This window comes from Phyllopteryx taeniolatus, chromosome 17, assembly GCF_024500385.1.
Source record: "Phyllopteryx taeniolatus isolate TA_2022b chromosome 17, UOR_Ptae_1.2, whole genome shotgun sequence".
In the NCBI taxonomy this organism is placed as follows: domain Eukaryota; kingdom Metazoa; phylum Chordata; class Actinopteri; order Syngnathiformes; family Syngnathidae; genus Phyllopteryx; species Phyllopteryx taeniolatus.
In genome coordinates this window covers 15,582,187-15,603,640 of record NC_084518.1, presented here as the reverse complement: position 1 = coordinate 15,603,640, position 21,454 = coordinate 15,582,187, and the positions used below count along the sequence as shown (strand labels likewise).

General features: G+C 40.0%; 2 protein-coding genes and 1 long non-coding RNA gene across 8 annotated transcripts in view; 1 reads left to right on the top strand and 2 right to left on the bottom strand.

Moving 5' to 3' along the window:
• Positions 1-557: 557 nt before the first annotated feature.
• Positions 558-12,037, bottom strand: LOC133466963 (organic cation/carnitine transporter 2-like). Of its 4 annotated transcripts, none has more exons than XM_061751246.1 (11): positions 11,399-12,012; positions 9,643-9,825; positions 8,760-8,863; positions 8,533-8,687; positions 6,894-7,065; positions 6,703-6,829; positions 6,475-6,578; positions 3,374-3,588; positions 2,889-3,071; positions 1,886-2,021; positions 558-1,206 (listed from the first exon to the last, which is right to left on the bottom strand). In XM_061751246.1, the coding sequence occupies exons 1-11, from the start codon at positions 11,603-11,605 to the stop codon at positions 1,134-1,136; spliced, it is 1,659 nt and encodes a 552-aa protein (XP_061607230.1). In that variant the 5' UTR covers positions 11,606-12,012; the 3' UTR covers positions 558-1,133. The 4 variants fall into 4 exon arrangements, with proteins under 4 accessions (XP_061607230.1, XP_061607232.1, XP_061607231.1 ...); XM_061751248.1 differs by having other exon boundaries at positions 11,771-12,007; XM_061751247.1 differs by lacking the exon at positions 1,886-2,021 and having other exon boundaries at positions 11,399-12,037.
• Positions 11,984-14,002, top strand: LOC133466965 (uncharacterized). 3 transcript variants are annotated; one of them, XR_009785089.1, is made up of 4 exons: positions 11,984-12,125; positions 13,110-13,234; positions 13,310-13,349; positions 13,477-14,002. It is a non-coding gene; the product is annotated as an uncharacterized LOC133466965 (long non-coding RNA). The 3 variants fall into 3 exon arrangements; XR_009785088.1 differs by lacking the exon at positions 13,310-13,349; XR_009785087.1 differs by having other exon boundaries at positions 13,110-14,002.
• A 1,749-nt stretch (positions 14,003-15,751) lies between these two features.
• pdlim4 (PDZ and LIM domain 4) overlaps positions 15,752-21,454 on the bottom strand; it is a 42,557-nt gene continuing 36,854 nt past the window's right edge. Inside the window, exons 6-7 of the mRNA XM_061751983.1 lie at positions 19,189-19,327; positions 15,752-17,552 (exon numbers count right to left, since the gene is read on the bottom strand). Coding sequence (XP_061607967.1) covers positions 17,348-17,552; positions 19,189-19,327 — 344 coding nt within the window. The 3' untranslated portion in view covers positions 15,752-17,347. The remainder of the gene's footprint in view (positions 17,553-19,188; positions 19,328-21,454) is intronic.

The following is a 21,454-nucleotide window of genomic DNA, read 5'->3' as shown; positions in this document are numbered from 1 at the left end:
CCGCAAAATATCATCTCGTGGACCTTAATTAGCCCCCTGACTGTGAGTTTGACACCACTGATTGTATATGCTCGCTGGGAGCAAAACAAAGAGCAAACCCAAATAATAATTAAAAAAAAAAAAATTGTATAATCACACGCTATCTCTTGGGCACTATAAACACAAACATATCTATCTATCTATCTATCTATCTATCTATCTATCTATCTATCCCCACTTGATTTTGTACAATTGGGGAAAGTTTGACTACGTTCATAGAAAAAAGTCTTTTTATCATCACCGAACCAAAGTATAGCTTTCAATTCCCTCTCCAAAACTTATTTTGCTTGTCCTAATCTTTTGTTTTTTAGTGCCAACTACCTCATATTGGTCCTCTTCCTTCCCATTCCTCCACTCTCACACCTAACCTCCATACTGTTACCATCGCTGTCATTCCCTTCACAATCTCCCCACTCTGACTCTGACCCATTCACAGCATTTCACACTCACTTGTATAACAGCTAGAAATGTTTAAAAGAACCAAAAATAAGCACAAAGGGGAAAAAAACACCAGCACATTTCAAGGTAAACAGAACAGTTCTTTTTATTGTCACTTTAAAAGCAACAGAATCACATACAATACTTGTGTACACTGAGTGTGTATTGCTTGATTGCACAGTTTATATAATAAGATGATTGTATTTACCTTTTAAGGCTCTCCGCACCTGAAACCACTCCATTTTGGTTTCGATTTTTTTAAAATGGTTTGCATTGGGAAAAAAACACATACAAAGCGACACATGCCCAGAAGCATGCACACATCACACAACGTACACTCACCATTACCGTACATACGGAATGACGATAACATAGTAACAAAAATATTATGCCACGAACATACATACATGTGCGCATAGTAAAGTGAGACCAGTCCTCACATAAAGTATCAGCATTTGTCAACAGTATTCACATTTATATTCAATGACATTGTAAAGTAGAAATTACACTTGAAAAAGCAACCTGATATGACCTATTTCCAAATAAAATCCCCAGAAAATGGAAAATAACATGCAACTCTCTCTCTCTATATATATATATAGTTGCATATATAGCCCTGTAAACAACTGCATTTTTAATCCACACACTGCAGTTTACTAAGATTTGGGATTTTCCAAAAGAACCACAGCAACGGGGGTCTCTGCCTTCGGGATGCACGGACACTTGATGCTGGGAAAGTGAAGGAAAATTACAAATTTTTTTCATCTTTTGCAGGATCCTGAAATACATTGGATTTTCTAAAACTCACACAACACAACACGAAACATACCAAATAGTGTCTAAGTAAAAAATGAATAAATAAAACAAATAAACAAATCAGCCCCACACACCAGTTTCTCAGATTGACACGGAATTAATTGTCTATTGTAACAAGACGCATGTAAAAGTCTCAAGGACCCATGCCTGAAATTTAACAGAAAATGGACTATTTTGCTATTAAGCAGCCATTTTTCGGTGAATTACACAGCTCGTACTTTGACACACTCCGACTAGGGAATTTGGCTAAATTGAGCCCCATTCAGAAGCAAGTATAACAGGAGACTGACAGGCGATGCTAAATTGCTTTGCCTACGATTTCTAATGTGGGCAGACCATGGTGTCAAACTTTGACGATCATCTCGAGCATTCACTGTAATGTAATCAGTGTTTAACGTAACAAAGATGGGACTATATAAAAAATCAACATCACAAAATGTCAAGTAAATGGCCATATTTATTGAATTAAATTAAATCAAAGTGGCCTTTTAAAAATCTTAAAATTGGCCTGGTCTGTTTCACATGTGCATCTAGATTACTGATATTACATTTACAGTACTTGTTTGCTGTGCGTGGTGATCACTTAACGTACCGCTCTCTCTTGCGTATCTGTTGGATGGATTCAGGGAGCGGTCGCCCGAAACTCTCTGGCAGGAGGACGGTTGCGAAGGCCGCCAAAACGGCCAGACTGCCCAGTATGATGTAAGGCAGGAATGGCGAGTAGGACCCTGTTTCAACATCAGATGACATCCGTAAACAACATCCAAGTGTATGTGTAGTCGTTTGTAGTAGTAGTACCGTATTTCATCTTTGAATGACTCCTCTAAATGGCCAAAATGACCAGAAAGTGGTGGCATCAACCCAAAATGGCTGACTTCCTGTGCCTTTTTGCGCATGTCTTTTGAGGCTTTTTTTGTGGGTCGACTTATGACCGACACGACTCCCGAATTTCATGTGGCTCAGTGATACTGGCTTTGGGGACGGAATTTCTTTTAAAGAAGTGGTTTAATAGCAAATCACCAATATTTGCAGTCATGCTCAGCCCACACGCATTCATATAAACATGAATTCTTCATAATTTAGCTTTATCCATATTTCTATTACATAAGGTTCAAATTTGGTATCAATCAGACAAAATCTGTAGGACCACTGGAAATAGCAAAAATGATTAAAATGCCAGCTTCAAAACTAAATGGATGACTTCCTGTGTCTTGTCTGGCATGGCTTTTTGAGACTTTTTTTGTGGGTGTAATCAATGCCTCGCAAATTTCATGTTGCTAAGGAAAACGGGCTTTCAAGGCATAATTTTCTTAAAACATTCAAAAGCAATAGAACAATTTGTCTTTGAAAGACGCCTGGAAATGAGAGCATCAAACAAAAACGGCCGACATCCTGTGTCTTTTTGGGCAAGACTTTTTGTGGTCTACTCATGATAGACAAGACTACCAAATTTCATGTTGCTAAGTGAAACAGACTTTGGGGGCTGAATTTTCCCAAACTTTGAGTTATGCCTTTGTCATTTATAAAACGGAAAACTGAATGTTTTATTGTTTTTACCCTACAGGTACCAAAAAAACCCCAAATAAAGAACTCACTGAGTTCCAGCAGGTATGGCGTGATGCAGCTTCCCATCCGCGCCACTGTGTTGCAGATCCCGGCCGCCGTGTTTCGTAGCGCCGTCGGGTACAGCTCGGTGGTGTAAGGGAACATCAGGCCGTAGCCGGTGGTGATGGCGTATTTTCCCACCATCTCCAGAGTGAGCGATAGACCAGAGTAACCTGTCGGACCAGGAAAGACAGTCAGTGGGATTCAGACGTCCTGGATGGGTTTTCGTAAACTGTGGCCAAACACGGGCGCTCTTACACTATGTCTGGGTGTTCAACTCATGCGTTGGGGTTTAAGGGTTAGGTTAGGGTTTAAAGGTTATGGTAATAAGGGGTTATGGGTTGTTTTTAGGGAGTTAGGTGATATAAATTAGGGAGTTAGGGTTCGATATTAAGAGGTTCGGATTAAGAGTTAGGAGTTGCGGTTAGGGTTTAGGTGTTAGACTAAGGGGGTAAACACAACAAATTCCAACCACCTTCGGGCACCAGCTGTATGAAGTAGAGCGGCGCCGCAGCCAGTACCAGGGAGCCGATAATGGACATTCGACGCGACACATAGCGCAGAGCAAGCCAGCTGGACACGTACGCCGGAAGCTCCACAGCCCCCGAGATGAAGCAGCTGACGTACGCGTTGGCGTGGAACTGCGTCGTGTTGAAGGAGATGCCGTAGTAGCCTGCGGACATGGTGAACCTGGCAGATGGGAGCACGCAGTGATGACGTAGACCGATACTTTAGCTTAGCTTGCTAGCTGCCGACCGAATACGTGCCCTATGCTTTGCTTAAGCCATACTGTTGCTTTTATTTTAGCAGGTTATGTTAATAGGTTACCTATTTGATATGTTACAACAAGGAGCCCTGTGTGAGAACCTACACTGCTACGTTAACTTAGCTATCTAGTTACTCACTGACTAGTTATCAGCCATATGCCTCTGTTAAACCATGCTGTTGTCACTTGTTATTTTGGTAGCTTGCTACTTCCTGTTTTTAGTGCGAGCTGTTTGCACTGATTGAGTGACGTCATAGTTAGCTTCGCTAGCTAGCCCCCTACAAGTTAAGCAATAAACCCTCCAGTCTGAGTACTTTTTCCCTGTGTTAGCAATGACTTTGCATGCTGAATCTGTCTGTGACAAAAAAGTGAGGACGTAATAGACAATGTTAGCTTAGCACGCTAACTAGCCACTAACAACAAATGCAGCAAAGACGCCTGATTGGTGTCCAATAACTTTTGTCCAGTGTTATCTTAGCTTTTGTGTCCTGAATCGGTTTGTGACAACAAAGAGCACTTTTAGGATTTAGCCTGCCACATGAAATTAGCATGCTCGCTGGCCGCTGACAATTAAAGCAATGATGCCCAGACGATGTCCAAAGACTTTAGTCCAGTGTTGAGTCCTGAATGTACAGTAATTGTGAAGTTTATGATATTTGAGACAAGAAGGAGCACTGAGTCAGAATGCAGACTGCTACAGTACTTTATCTTTGCGATTAGTAACCGTAATGTTATAAACCTCAAGACCGGTCTTGGCTAACGCAGTGGTAAATAAATTTGGGCTCCTCAACCACAAATAGTTCATATGTAAAACGACATGCAAAAGAAAACACTGCGGTTTGCAAATTATGTGGTCTTCAACTCCCTGAAATGGCGGGGACAATGTCAAACTTTAGGCAGCATCTCAAAAGAAAACAAACAAAGGTAAGCTAACCTTAACGGGAAGTAACTCCAGTAACTAAATACATTTTTTTCTTTCTGAGATTAATATTTCTGGAAAGAGGTTATAATTCCCCCTTAAATTGGCATTATTGTGAGACCCTACTGCGCAGATTTAGGGCACAAAATGCTGCAGTCTCTTATGTTTCTTAAATGCAACCAAGCTCTTCTTAAAATTTTCATTTTTAAATACTTTTGAGGAATTTAGTTGGAAAAAAATTGTCAAAATTTGAGAGATTTGCATGTTGTGCTTTGAAAGAGTTCCAGTCACCATGTTTTGGCTGTCAAATATATTTAAAAGAAAATGTAAATTAAAAGGATAATGCTCTATAACTAGTCAACCTTGTCATGGTTTTTAAAATAGGTTTTTATGGTCTTGGTCTTGTCACGGTCTAGGCTTTTCTCGGTCTTGGTCTTGACTCCCAAAAGTCTTGGTTTTGTCTTGGTCTTGTGAGTTCTGGTCTCGGACAGTGTGTTCTTGAGCACAACATTATGTAACCATAAGGCATTTTTACAGCAGCTGGTGTAGCGCATAAACCAGTTTGTCTTCCTGGACGTGTGACAGTTTCATCTTACGTTGGTGCTTTGAATGCAAAGAGGGAATATAAACAAGCGCTGTGAACACTAGACAGCAGGACACATAACACCTGAGTATTTGTGTCAAGTGTGGCAGGGTGTCACCTCTGCAGGTAAACGCCCTTTAGAATTCCTTTGTATGATGTACTGTCATAGAGATGAAGAGACGAATAATTTGTGGTTGTGAGCAATTTTGATGGATACATGAAATGTTTTCAGAGTCTAACAAAAATCCAATGTACTATTCTTTAATTTCAAACATTTTAAACAAGCCACATTTTTTTTTCAGTATAAATGTTTTTGGAAAAATAAAGACTTTTTTCAGATAACTTTTTTTATATAAATGAAGAAGCATAAAAAATATATTTGGGGGATAAAACAAGAAAAGTATTTTGGTGAATAAAATTTTAAAAAATCAAGAAAATACAAATATTTTTGGGGATGCATTTAAATAAATTAAAAAAACTCTATTTTTATATGAATACAAAAGTGAAGATAATTTTTGGGGATAAAAATTAAAACAAATAAAATACGATGACTCTTTTCAGATAGAATATTAAGATGTTTTGATAACATTTAAAAAAATGAATACAATTTAGGTATTTTTGGAGGGATACAATGAAAAAAAATAACAGAAAATAACACATTTTAGGGATATCCAAAAAAAAAAAAGATTATTATATTTTAAAGGGGCGGCACGGTGGGCGACTGGTTAGAGCGTCAGCCTCACAGTTCTGAGGAGCGGGATTCAATCCCCGGCCCCGCCTGTGTGGAGTTTGCATGTTCTCGCCATGCCTGCGTGGGTTTTCTCCGGACACTCCGGTTTCCTGTCATGTCCCAAAAACATGCATGGTAGGTTAATTGACAACTCTAAATTCCCTGTAGGTTTGAATGTGAGTGCGAATGGTTGTTTGTTTATATGTGCCCTGCGATTGGCTGGCAACCAGTTCAGGGTGTATCCCGCCTCCTCCCCGATGATAGCTGAGATAGGCTCCAGCACCCCCGCTTTGTGAGGAGAAGCGGCTCAGAAAATGGATGGATGGATGGATGGATATTTTTAAGGACATACCTTTTTAAAACTAAGATTATTTTTAAAAGAACAACAACAATTTATTTTTGGAATACAAATAAATTATTTTTGTTTAATTGCTTAATCTGATACATTTCAAATTTTTTTTTAATAACAAACAAATGTGAGTCCATCCATCCATCGTCTAGCAAATTATCTCATCTATCATCAGTTATACATCAGTATCTCATTGTACACTAAAAACTGTGTTTGACAACGTACTCACGCCACATAGCAGAGAATTATTGTCATGAAACCGATTTCCACGTTGCCAACCAGGTCCAGAATGCTGTGCGGTTCTTTAGCCTGTGAATCTTTGGGCTTGCTCACCTGTAGGAAACCGTATTATCGCTGATGAATGGATGGATGAATTTTTTTTAAATGCAACCCGGCAAAATATTATTATTATTATTATGTGAAAATTAAAAAAACATTTTCATCCATTGTCACTCACAATGTAGTCTTCAAAGATGACTTGTGGGGCTTGCACTTTGTTCATCCTGGCCGCCTTCCTCACAATGGCCTCTGCCTCCTCCACTCGTCCCTGGCACAGGAGCCAGCGAGGAGACTCCGGGATGAACCTGCACGCCACAAAAGCCAAAGTCAGGCCCGACCAGTTAGAAGCACTATTCTACTAGAACTGACCACCAGAAGGGGAACAAGGCCAGGCAGGGCAGGGACAAGGCCAGCATGAGAGACTTCCAGTCCCTCAGGAAGTAAGCGCACACAGGCAGGATCATGTAGCCAGCTGCGAAACCAAAGCAGGTTCCCAGCGATGAGTATAGCAGCCGCACATTGCCTGTGAGGATCTCTGCGCCTGCTCACAGAAATAGCCAGCACATAAAAAAAATAAAAAATAAATAAATAAGTGCTGTGAAGACACAAATGAGGAAATTTGAAACCGTTGTGTTGGTTAGTGCAAGGTGGTGCTTATCATGAACAACTGGCGAGAGGAGTCATCGCTTCAAATTTACAATGGAGCGTACAGCGTAGGGGTTAAACGACATTTTTTGCAGTTGACGCTAAGGTGATGATAGTCGAGTCGACGTCGATTAATCGATGACATCATGTTTTTATTTTTCAGTCATTAACTCGCTCCGCGCACTTTCGTTGCAAGCGCAAGCTAGCTCACTCACTTTCCCCACCGGTTAGACTTGCCCTACCCGCCGCCTCGTTCATCCAATCACAATCGGATACCTTCATGGCCTCGCAGCCAGTAGGAAATTATAAAACAATAAACTAATTCACGTAACACGACTGCAGGGTTCTACAGTATATAATAGTAGTATATAATAAAGAAAATACAGGAGGATGTATCATAGCAAACCTGCAGTTGTGTTTCATGGATTATTGTAAGAACTTTATTAGATCCGACTTGTTGTGAGACCATGAAGGTGTCTGAATGGGATTTGTGATTGGATGGGTGGGACGACTAGAAGGAGGATGAAGAGCTTGTTGTGTGTCTGCGGAATGAAGTCTTGAGCAAAACATTAGCTGTTGGCAACTTTAAGCATTTATTTTCACAATAAAGAAATTATCGCTCTACCACCGCTTGTCTTCGTTTGGTCGTTCAAGCACATATATTGTCTGCCTTTTGACTGTTACAGGAGGGCGTTTGGTGAATTCGCTGACGGCTGACATGAAGTTTTACGCCGTTCGTCAGCCAGCGTTAGTGGATGCCTCTTCAGATGACTGGTTATAGCACTGGTGCTTTACTTATATTTGAGAATAGATTTGCATCCTTTGCATGTGGCTGTTCAACCGGTCTCATTTTGAATAAAATAGTTCATATTTATATACACTTGAGGCGCCACTGCTTGTTGATTTCAGTGAGGCCTCCGTGTCCTTAATGCCAAAACACGTGACTGGTGATTAATCGACCTAAAACTATCATTGTCAGTGCATAGTAGTAAAGTCGACATGTTGACTACTTGATTCAAGCGCTAGTACATAGTGTACTTTTTTTTTACTCTATGGATTATTTCTAGTGGTTCCCTTGATTTGTGTAATGCCAGGTGGCAGTTATCATGAACAAATGGCAAGAGGAGTCATCCCAATTGTTTAATAGTAGGTTGCGCATGCGCTGTGTACTTTTGACTGTGGATTATTTCTGGCTGTCCAGTTTATTTCTGTTGTGTATTTTGGCGTTTATCATTAATAACTGGTAAAAGAAGTGACCACAGTAAAGTCATTGTATGAAATGTGAGCGAGTGTGCCGTGGACTCTTTGGACTGGATTATTTCTAGTCATTGTGTTTATTTCTATTGTACTGCCAATACGTTACCCAGTACTAAGGCCGCCATATAGTTGGACATCTGTCCCAGGCCGTTGATGACCAGCAGGACGGTGAACATGGACCAGGATACAGAGAAAACCTGAATGAAGCTGAAGACGGTCTGCAGAGCCAGCGTGATGAAAAGGATAGGCTTCCTTCCAAATCTGTTTAGGGACATACACTGTCTCTCATATGTACAGTGCTAAATACACAAAGAACATATCTTCTTGCAGTACTTGTCTGAAAGTTGCCCCGCGAAGAAGGATCCGGCCAGGATGCCCACAAAGAAAATGGTGGTAGTCAATGGTTTCTTCCATTTGTTGTTGCACACCAGGTCAAACTAAAAGATGGAGAAATACATGCAGGATTTGGATTGTCATCTTTCTTAGCGTCATAGCATGTTAGTTTCCTATGTGAGCGTCAGAGACCAAATGCAATGATGAACGTTTGGTCGTATTTTGCTTCGTCGCTGTTGGCGCCATATGTTAGCATCATATATTCAGGGGCGGAGCCAGCGGGTGGCCAGGAGTGGGAGCAGCCACCATAGACGCCGGATTTCCACCATTTCCATGTGAAGTGTGCAAATGCACTGTTTTTCTTGGATTTTATTGGGGGGGGGGGGGGGGGGGAATGTCACCATTGACCAACTCGACTGGTCAACCCCATCGTGCATGTCAAATTATGACGACAGACTTTCAAGGTGCAAAAACATTTTCTTTGAAAATTCAGCCCCTGAAGCCAGATTCCTTTAGGCACACGACATTTGGTGGACATATCTAATATGAGTAGACTCACACACCAAAAAAATACAAAATAAAATCTCAAGAAGCCACGCTAGAAAAGACAGAAAGTCTGCCATTTTGGTCTGAAGCAGCCAATTCAGGGCTCTTTGATGACTCCCCATACAAACGTAATATTTACAAAAATATTCAGCCCCAGAATCCAGATTCCTGGGCACATGAAATTTGGTAGACACAAGTAGACCCACTAAAAAGTCTGAACGATCCATGCCTGGAAAGACACAAAAAAGCTGCCATTTTGCTTTGAAATTTCAAACCATTTGAGTTTTTGTTTTGGCCTGTAGGCTGGAGCATGGCAGTGCAGTGACACACAAATCACCTCAGTGACAACGGTGGACTGGTAGACTTCCTTGCTGTAGATCCAGCCATCCTGGCACGTCTCTTCCTCCAGGAAGGTGAGGTTGACATCCCGCCCTGGACTGTAGCCCTGGTCTGACAGGTTCCGGACTACATCGAGCCGGTACCTGCTACAGCTGCTACGCACCTCTTTGCCATTCATCACCTGTACGTTCGAAAAATGTGTTTTTTAAATGCATGCATCCTGTGGGAATATATCGACTGTTGATTTAATGCAGCTAAAAATGCACTTTTCACTTGAAATAAACAAAATTTGCCCCTAACAAAGATACTACGGCTCACTTTTGCTTCATTTAACAATATTGTATGTTTATTACCTTTGTGATTGTATGTGGCTGCATTGTGAATATTTATAAGAGTCAAAATAATAGGAACAACTTGTAATATTAATGTAATACACATATTATTGATCGTTTGCATGTACGAGGGCAGCAGAACAGTGGTGGAGTGTGCTGTAAGTGTAACAGATGAATTTAAGGTGGAGGTGGGACTGCATCAGGGATCAGCCCTGAGCCCCTTCCTGTTTGCAGTGGTGATGGATAGGCTGACAGATGAGGATAGAATGGAATCCCCGTGGACCATGATGTTTGCAGATGACATTGTGATCTGCAGTGAAAGCAGGGAGCAGGTGGAGGAACAGTTAGAAAGATGGAGGCATGCACTGGAAAGCAGAGGAATGAAGATTCGCCGAAGTAAGACATAATATATGTGCATGAATGAGAGGAGTGGTGGGGGAAGAGTGAGGCTACAGGGACAAGAGATAGCAAAGGTGGAGGACTTTAAATACTTGGGGTCAACAGTCCAGAGCAATGGTGAGTGTGGTCAGGAAGTGAAGAAACGGGTCCAAGCAGGTTGGAGTGGGTGAAGGAAGGTGTCAGGTGCGTTATGTGACAGAAGAGTCTCTGCTAGGATGAAGGGCAAAGTTTAGAAAACAGTGGTGAGGCCAGCCATGATGTACGGATTAAAGACAGTGGCACTGAAGAGACAACAGGAAGCAGAGCTGGAGGTGGCGGAAATGAAGATGTTGAGGTTCGCTCTCGGAGTGACCAGGTTGGATGCAGGAGATGGGCTGACATGGAAAAGGATGACGCGCTGTGGCGACCCCGAAAGGGACAAGCCGAAAGGAAAATAATAAGAAGAAGATTGATCGTTTGCAAGAAAACTGAACATTTTTAATATCTTTGTGTTGGATCCCGTTAGACTGGGCTGGGGAACCAGAATGCAACATGCAAATGGGTTTCAGCTGTGAGGGTCTTGTGAGTTTCTCTTGTATAGCAAAATACGGGAAATGAATGCCATATGTCTCTTTAAATACATCTGTTTGTGCACGCTTTCAAGTAGAGGGCGCTGCCGAAGACTATTATGATCCGCATTGTAAAGTTTAGTACAAATTCGAACATGCTTCAAGTACATGAACTCGCAATCCGGGGCTACGAATTTGTCGCAACTCGCCCGCTTTTTCGTTCCACCGATGCAGCAAACGCGCGTAGCCTTCCGCCGAACCTCGTTAGAAAAAAAGCTCATTTACGCCATTTCCACGCGAAGGTGCTAAAATACTATTAAAATACGTTTTTTTTTGGTGCATTTTTGTAAATGTCACGCTATTCGGCGACAATCGGTGCTGTGTTTTTGGCGTTTAAATGATTTTTTTTTTTTTTTAAAGGGATGGAAGCATCCCGGAAGCGGTAGTACCCATCACATTAGTCGCCTAAACTCACCCGCACCGGGATGACGACAGCGCGCCAGTCCTCGGTTAGATTGACGTCCGGCACCCGGCAGTGGTGTGTCGGCGTGTCGGTCAGGAAGACGAGCGTGAAGGCACCGAAGCCGTTCGGCACGATGCTGATGCACAGCAAAAGAAAAACGACCTGCTGGAAGCGTCCGAACTGCCCCAAGAAGGCGACGGTCTCCGGGTAACTCTTCATGGCGAGGGATAAAGTTGATATTTTGTTTTATTTTATTTTGTTGTTGTTTATTTGTTTTAATTTAAGCGGCGAACATAATAGACCCCATCTCGCTAGGGAAAACAATTAGGTCCTTCTGTCACGAGCAAGCTAAGTAGCCACCGCCCTGTCATCCACCCCACATGCCTCCGAAACTGCCAATCGAACTCCGCCTGCCTCCGGGAACGCTCCGGCGGTCCGCCCGGGAGGCAGCGCCTGTCAATCACGCGAGGATGCGCGTGAGCGAGTTGCCTCTTTCCAAAGTGCTGACTCCGCAGGAAAACAACCAAACAAACAAACAACCAAATAAGATGAAGATAAGAAGTCTGTCTCGTGACTGCCGAGGACACGCCCAAGCGTGGACAGCAATGAGAAGAAGAAGAAAAAAAGAAAAGAAGTGTGCGTCTCATGTTCTGTACAGAAGGAGGAAGAGGAGGAAGATCACGTCAGCTGCTTGTTGAGCACAGCCTGAGGCGCGTCTGATGGGTGGTGAGGCGTTCAGGTACACGCAACAGTGTTGGCCTTTTCCTATCACCCACTCGGCAGCTGCTCAGTGGCGGTTTTAGACCAATCTAATATAATTATGAGTCAATCATAATGTTCGCTGTTTTTGTTTGTTCGTTTGTTTCTCCATAATGATAGTTGTCTGTGTGTTTTACTCACCTGTCGGTTTTCATTGTCGTTGTGTTGTTGTACTGTAGTGCAGGTTGTGCTCTGTGTAGTGAGTTCTTTGCAACAAGCATCTATTGTAACTCTAATCTCTCGACAGTACCGCGTTGTCACTATACGGAAGGGGGGGGGGGGGGGGTCGCAAAGGGGTCTAGGCACAGTGTTACGGGGATACTCGCCCTTGCCAGTCCACCCCTAGAACCGCCACTGCAGCTGCATCAAAACAATCACTTTTTTTAGGAAATCCGCGATTGCAAACAACCCGACTTGAAAGATGAGTGTTAGGAACAAATTGACGAAAACATTGTGAGGTGTCCAAGTGCATGCAAGAGTGTAGGCGATTAGAATATCCTCGAAACAGCTACGTCAGATTGATCAGATTTGTGAGGAAAGCTACGACTTTAGACTGACCCTGGAGGGAATACCTGGATATAGATCATTGTTAAAAACCAACTGGCAAAACATTGTGAGGCATTCAGGTACATGCAAGTATTAAGGGTATTTGGAAAGCTGTCCCTGAAGCCAACACGTGACAATAGGTAAATATAAACATGCAAAACTTTGTGAGTTGTTCAGGTATATGCAACAGTGTCGGTCATTACGCCATCCTCTCAGCAGCTCTGTTGCTGAAGGCGACACCTGGTGATGAATAAATCCAACTTTGGAGAAATGTCAAAAGAAACTCACAAAACTTTGTGTAATGTTTACACATATTTAAGAGTGTCAATCATTCAGGCATTTTCCAAAAAGCTTTGTTAAAGTGATCTAATGTTCAAGGAGAGGTATGACTTCACACTCAGTGTGTATTATTTTTCAGACTGTCGGTGAAAGCAACATCTGGATGGATGGATAGAAAAACAAACATTGTGAGACATTCAAGTACATGCAACAGTGCAATTATTTTCATCATTCCCTCAGCAGCTCCAAAAGTGGGCGATATGAGTAAGTACTACATAATAAAGGCGGTACAAACGAATTTAAACATAGAATAAATAAAGGTAAACATTTTTTTCCCAGATTGTCCCAGAAGGCAACAGTTGTCGATGGAGAGAAAAATGTAAAAAACAAATTGATAAAGCATTGTGAAACCTTCACGTACATTCAAAAGTGTCAGTTATTCCATCAACATCTTAACTTTGTAAAAGTGTTCATCTGTGTTTGTGTGTTTACGTTTATAATTTCAGATTGTCCCTGACAGCGATACGGCACGATCGCTCAACGTTCAAGTGCATACAAGAGTGTCGGTCTTCACAGAATCTTTGTCAAAGTTAACAGTTGCGTAAGGATTAAGAAAGCTACGTCAAGCTTTCTGGGTTTTTTTTTACGACGTGTTTTGATTTAAAACAGTGCCGTGATGCGCTGATCGTTATTGACCACACGGCGGCGCCAAAAAGCCATATTGATGGTAATGGGCCTGAACTGCTTTGATAGAAATTCTTGAGTTAATGCTGGTTTTTAAAAATAATACTTATTTTAATTGTCATGTCAAATTACACCATTTCGGGTTGTATTATGACCACAAGATTACTCTTATTGTGTTAGTAAAATGTTCTTTAGTTATGAGTTTGAATGAGTGTTTCTTTGGGATGGGCCTGCTTTAAACCTGTACTTGTACTTGAATCTTGTGCTTTTAATACAGTATGCACTTTTGCTTTAGACTTACACTTTATACATGATTTGGGCCCTGATCATAAAAGAAGAAATAGCTGACTGTGGCTTTTATTAATATCTATTTGGCATCTAAATGTGATTTGAACATGACTACACTGAGGTAGAGGTGACACCCTCAAGTGTTTAATGGGGTGACGGGTGGGCTGCTAAGACCCCCCTGACCCACCATCAAGTGAGAACATGTGTAGGTGGAATTACGGGGGTTCTGCATTAGCAGATGGACTAGTGGAAAGAGCTACTAACCCATACTTGGCGGACTTTACATGGTCAACATGCCAAAATGTTCACTTTCTTAGATAAACACCTTCAGCATTTGCATGAATGTTGTCAAAAATGTTGGGAAAATTCTTTTAATGCGCACCTTTATCCAGATCTGCACCCAATTCCAAATTGTACATTTTCCTAGATATTCTCATGTGCTTATGCATGCATGTTGTTATTATGTTCGCAGTATTAGTCACTAGCATATTAAGGAAGATAACAAAAAATCCTTTGTTCCTTTGTCCCACCTTTGTCGAGGTCTTCACACAATTTCAGACAGATTGTATCTACCCTTTCACACAATTTTGCACCACAATTATTGTCCACATTTTCATAGATATACCACTCTACCCCTCTGCATATGCTTAAATGTTGTCACCATGATTATGGCATTAGTCACTGACTGTCATATTAAAGAAAATATTGTGAAAAATTGTGAAAGATTCAAATTGTACACTTTCATAGATATACCACCTCCTTCATGCACAGTGAATTTATACATATTGTCTTTAACATTCTCGTATTATTCACTGGGGTATTAATGAAAATATCTGGTAAATTCCTTTCATGGCCAGCTTGATACAGATCTGCACCAAATTCTACACTTTCAAGTTATACCACCCCCTGCTTATGCATGAATGTTTTATTCACTGGAATATTAAGGAAAATGTTGTAAACATTCCTTTCTCACTGTTACCATGGTGACAGCTCTGCCTTGAATTACGAGAGAATAAAACGGTCCAGTAAGCAGATGTCAGCACACAAACACAAAAGACCCACTGTGTCAGTGTGTGCGAATGTGTGTGTGTGTGTGTGTGTGTAGTCCTTTCTGATGCTTGTCGACAAGCTGCCAATAAGTTCTGGAACTTTGCGTAGTTGTGGTAGTGTCGCCACTTATACAGAGTAAGGACATGGCTATGAAAAATATAAATTTAGGAAAATTCTGGAATTTAGAAAACTAATCGGAAATCAATTAAAAATAATTGAAAGAATATAATGTGTATTTGAAAGTAAAAGTATACAATTTTATGAAAATGTTGGAAAATAATCATAACTCAATCAATTAAAAAAAAGTACTAAGTAAAATTCTAAAGAAGTCCAATTTGTAGTATACTAGTTTGAACAAAAATACTGTAAATTAAATAAAAAAAGTTATTACTTTCCTAAATGTGGAAAAAAATGAGTATCTTTATATTTTCTTAAAAATAGAATTTATGGAAATAATCACACCATTTTATATATAATAGTAAATGTAACTCAGGTCATACAAAAACATAATTTACAAAAATCCTAAGGAAGTTAAATTTGTGGTGTACATTTTTTAAATTCAATTTAAAAAAGTTAAAACATTTGTGGTAAGCAGTACATTTTTTGTATACTTTAAGATAAAAATATAAATTTATGAACATTTTGGAATTGAGAAAAAGCAAACATAACTCAACAGAAAACACAAACAATACAAATATAAATTCACATATTAGTCTTGGATCATACTGTTAAATAATTGTGTATTCAAAAGAAACACGCTTTTTAATCAAATCATTTAATGAAGTCAAAACAATCCAGAAAAAAAGACAGTTGGCAAGTGAATGACATCAACAGGGGGCGCGTTCAGGCACATGAACGATGGAACCCTGAGGGACTCCACATATAATAAAGCCTTATTATTCGTATTATTATTCACATTCTAATTATTACAGCACAATAACTGGTTCTCAAATGTTTGCACTGTTATTTTTGAACAGTTTTGTGTGTGTTGAGAGTGTTGGCACAACAATAAGTTAATAAACAAAACGAGAAGACGTACTGAAGAGAAAACTACAAAAGTAGAGGAGAAGGTGTTATATATACAACAGCAAAAAAGTGTAGTGTGGCGACAATATACATTTTTCAACATTTACAATTGCACTCTAAAAAAAAGTTCTCATATTTTATGATAAAAGTAGATTTCATTGAAAAAAATGGATGACATCAATTTTGTTAGGTCCCCAAACTTGACTATTTTTATTTATTTGTTATTAATTTATTTCTTGTACGGTTTTATCTACAGTGGTGCCTTGAGATACGAGTGACCCGACTTATGAGTGTTTTTATATAAAGGCTGTCGTCCAGCTGATTGTTTGCTTCGACTTGTGATAAAACATTTGCGATACGAGCGCCTTATGGTGGCAGTGAACTCAACTTCAGCACTTTAGCAGATAGAAAACAATTCTTCACAAAAGAGACTTCAAGCTGTTTAATGCCACTCCCAGTTGAAGTTTACTAGTCAAACAAAACATAAAACAAAGACGATGAGACGTTATGTATTTAAAACAACCAAATAGCTTTGCTTTAGATTAGTCTGTTCAGCTTAATGCTAACAAACAATGCAAAATGCCATTGACGGGCTAACGGTTGTGGTGTTATAACCCTTTAAGCAATGACTATTCGAACACAATCAGTGGAGTCATAGATGTCCACGGATAATCTAGCAATACTCACAGGCATGTATTCTTTATCCTCTGCGACGAGGCATTCATATTACTGCTGCTGGCTGAGGAGCTAAGACATCTCCATGTGCTCTATATCCGTATGTCTGCATTATACTGCCCCCAGATGACCAAGACGTGCTCAGCAGAAGGAACAGCAATGTCCATTGAAGTGAATCAAAAAATGTGTCAAAAACGCGAGGCACCAATGTATTACAATGACTATTTCATTGCTAGAATTGACAATTTTTTTTCCAGTCTTGATCGGGATCGCTTTCCGCATGTTTAGTAATGGGTGTCACTCGAAGCCTGTCGGGTAAACACAGCATGGGAAATGCGGCTAAAAAGAATTGGAAAAGAAAGGAAAAGTGTTCTTTTCTTTCTCCTGTGGATTTTTTTTGTTTACACTTGCAAAGGTGGAGCTGGCATGCTTGCATATGGAGCCGTTTAGCCGGGGTTAGAGTTCAGCCAAACAACACGCTGACATTCCGCCAGTGCTCTCCGTGACACACACCTGTGATGCATCGCTGCTACAAAGAGGAAAAAGTGACGTTCCCCAAACACCAAATACAAACTGAAGGTACGATGGAGTGTTAGAAAGCCCTTCGCCAAAACGTCCGCGCACACGCGTACTCAGTGTCTTCATCCGGTCGCCTCACACGATTTCCACCTTAGAGTTTGGGTAGACGGCCACCACGTCGTAGCCCTCCGGAGGCTGCACGCGGGCCTTGGCGTGCGTCTCGCAGTACAGGTTGTCCTCGATGAAGAAGTAGCCGCGCTGCTTCAGGTTGGTGCCGCAGTCGTCGCACACGAAGCATTCGGGGTGGTACAGCTTGTCGCGGGCCTTCACGATGGTGCCCCTGGAGGGGAACGTCGAGAGGGTTAAATATGTAAAAAAGTAGCTGAGACTATGAAAATAAATCCAAATGTAGAGGGTGAGAAAAATGTCAAAATGCTGCTTAAAAACATGTCAAAATGCAATTTAGAGGGGTAAAAACTTTCAGGCTTATGCTGCAGGAGCAAAAAAAAAAAAAAAAAAAGTCAGGAAATGTCTACTAGAACCGCTGAACTTTATTTTGGGGTAAACAGAGGCACTTTAACTTCTGACTCCCATTTCAATTGAGTTTGAATGTGATTGGTTAATTATGGACATCACCAGTTTGTAACTCAGTAACTGTAATGAAGTAACTGTTACTAAGTAACTAACTTTAAGTGAAAAAATGTTGGGGGGGGGAAAAAAAAAAAAAAAAGCAAAAAAAAAAAGCTGAGCTTTATTTGGGGTTAATCAAAGGCACTTTAATTGGTGGCAAGTGTGTCTGACTACCATTTAAAATGAGACTGAATGTGATTGGTTAATTCTGAAAACAACCATATTCCCAGTTGTAAGAGGGAGTGCACACTTGCGCAACCACATTATTGCAGCTGTTTATTTTTACGTCCATTCTTGAAAAGTTTTTATTTTTTTTTATTTTTATTTTTTTAAAGTCTAGTTGTACAGATAAACGGTAACAACGGTGGAAAAAGTTTTCAAATCATTTATCTTGATTTTATTTTATAAATTATAAGAAAAAAGAAAAAAAAAAACAACTGGCATTTGAATAGCGGTGTGTAGACTTTTCATATCCACTGTACTCTTCCCATCCCCTACCTGCAAATGCATAAATGTTAAGATTCTGCTATATTAAGGACATTTTTCTTAGAGTAGCTTAAATGCCTTTGTGTGTGTGTGTTATAATACTTCCTTGTTCATAGCTCATGCACGGCAATGACATCACTGCCTCCCGGGACCTCACAAGCTTTTACAAGCAGGAGGGTTGGGTACCACCTTTTGTATTCACATGTGTATGTGTGTGTGTGTGTGTGTGTGTTTTCATGATTTCCTTGATGAATAAGACCCAACTTCCTGGGTCGTTTTACCTGTTGGTGCATGTCAACCCCACTGAGTGAAGTCCTTTGTTTGAGGCAGTGGTTTCACAGCAAGTACCAACAACAACGAAAACAAATAAAAATACTTAGCTTTGAACTTGAAAAAAAAAATTCCGTTAAAATGTAGTGCACATAAAAGCTAAACAAAAATGGCGCCTAAATATAAGTTTAAAAAAACAAACAGTTCTTAAAGATTAAAGCACTAAAAATTGAATAAGTGCTTGGGCATTTATTATTTTGCATACCACTAGAGGGAGCGGATGTACCACACTTTGATATGTACTGGTTTAATGGATTAAAGGATTAAAATGGACATTAAGAACAACTGCAATTAACTGCACTGTTTTGGGTGCTTTTTGTTGTTGTTTTTTTTTTGGGGGGGGGGGGGGGGGGGGGGGGACAAGAGGTTAAAGGAAGAAGGTGATTTAAAAAAAAAAAGTCGGAATTTGTCGTCAACTTTAAACTTGACTCTTTTATTCTTATTTTTTTATAACTATTAAAAAGGTTCACTTCTTTTTACACTTGTGTGCGAATGTAGAGCGCTAATGTGGTTAGCGTGAGCGTACTTACACGATGCCGTTCGAGCAGCGCGTACACTGTGGGAGCTTCTGAAGGCCCGACACGCCACTCGGGATGGGGCTTCCCAGCTTGGGGACCGGGGATCGGACGGGAGACTTCAGGTTCCTCATCCTCTCTGTCGGGGACCCGCCTAAAAACATGTTTTAATAAAAGAAAACAAAAAATTATAGTAAAATTAAATAAAAAATCTTTTAATTAATTGTAAAAACAATTTACATTAAGTTGAAATGTTTTTACATTGATTTGAGTAAATAATTGGGTAATTTATTTATTGTAAATAATACAAGAAAAACCTATTAGTAAAATATATATTTTTAAATTAAAGTGATTTTTCCATTTTAAATAAAACAAGAAAAAATATTATAATAAACAATGTCACTATACTGTAACAGTACATCAACTTTTTTATTTAATATAAAAATAAAATAAATGATAGTAAAATAAAAAATACATATAGATTTTACATTTTTAAATGTGTTGTATTAAATCATTGGTTATTTTATTTAATAACAAAACATTAACTGAACAATTTTATATACTGTATAAATTTAACATCTAATTATTATTCATTTATTTTATGAAATATTTGGTTTATTTATTCATTGCAATTATTATAAATGTAGGTAAAACAATTGTACATATGCATTTCACATTTTTATTGAAAAATGTTGAATTATATACATCATTAAATTGACTATAAATAATACAATTAAAACTTGAGAATTAATTGTTTTTGTTTCATTATTAAAATACACCATTTCACATATTTTACACAGACATTTAAAGTTTGGTTATTTTTTTTGATGACTTCATATGTAGCACAAACGACTTGGCCCATCTGTCCGTTTTCAAAATTAAAATGTGGCCCTTGAGCGCAAACATTGTGCTGCATGCTCGGGTTTCGCGTCTCGAATGACATCCAAACCGCTCGGCACGCCACGTGAAACGGACCATCAATCAGCGGAAAGGCCTGCCAGGATGCCGCGCTTGCTAACTGCGCCGCGTTCACTCCAGTCTCTATGAATGTCTTCGCCTATCAGCGGGAGTATTTTATGCTTGTGCTATCAGAAGGGAGGCTCGTTATGTCTGAAGAGCTGACGCTGCTTTGATACGTCTGGAAAGTCAAAACACATTCTCACGGAAAACCCCTTTTGTGGGATTCTTTGTCAACCGTGTTTCGATCGCGTGCTACGCAGCGTGATGGCGCGAGCTGAGTCAGCTCGCTACAGTGGATACAAAAAGTCTACACACCCCTGTTCAAATTCCAGGTTTTTGTGATATGAATTCATGAAATCTTTTCGTGAAGGGCAAGTACGTTACATGACCTCAAGAGAACTATTCACACCAGGCGTCACAGGAATCTTGCTGATAATGCAACCGTTTTGGAAAAAGGAATAGTCCAAAATTCATCTTGATCGTTGTTGTGCGCGTCTGATCTGCAACTACAGGAAACGTTTGGTTGAGGTTATTGCTGCCAAAGGAGGGTCAACCAGTTACTAAATCAATCAATCAATTCAATACAAATCTTGGTTTGCTGTACAGTTGCAGTTGCGTGGTTACAGCCTAGGGATGCGGCTGTGTTCAGTATAATCCAATCACATACAAACTCAGTCAGCAGTTAAAGGGCCTGGGATTCACCACAAATCCAATTCAGCTGTTCTAGTAGGCTTTTCCTGACATTGTTTGGCTTTCTAGCAGAAGCCTGAAGGTTTCGTGCTAACACTGACTGGTATTTGGAACTGTTCATAATTTCCCGGATAGAGAGTGGATCCGTTTTTTTCGGTGCAGTCTTGTTCCTCCAACTGGAGCCGTCATCTCCAGGAGTCTGTAGAATTCCAGTAAATCAAACACTGGTGTTTGCTTTGGTTCCAAAAGCCCCTCAAAGGATCAATCCTTCTCTCAGTGGGGTCTCAACCTGTCAGTCAACATGACGGATTTTATCCACCACCCGGACAGCCACAATGTGCATTATCTAGTAAAACTATGAACTCATAGTATCTGTTTTCACGAATGCAGTCACACTAGTTACTGTATGTCAACTTCATTAGATACACATTGGACTGATCTAACACAAGACCTACGTTAAAAATTGGACTTTTACAAACATATTGTTGCCTAGTTATGATCTAACATTTAAAACTTTGGCAGCAATAAATATAGTCGTGTGTATGCACAACCCATCACTTGTACTCAACCAGTGGGAATTGCAATTTTTCTCATTTTATTGTCCTTTGTGAATGTTTTCGCACTAAATCGT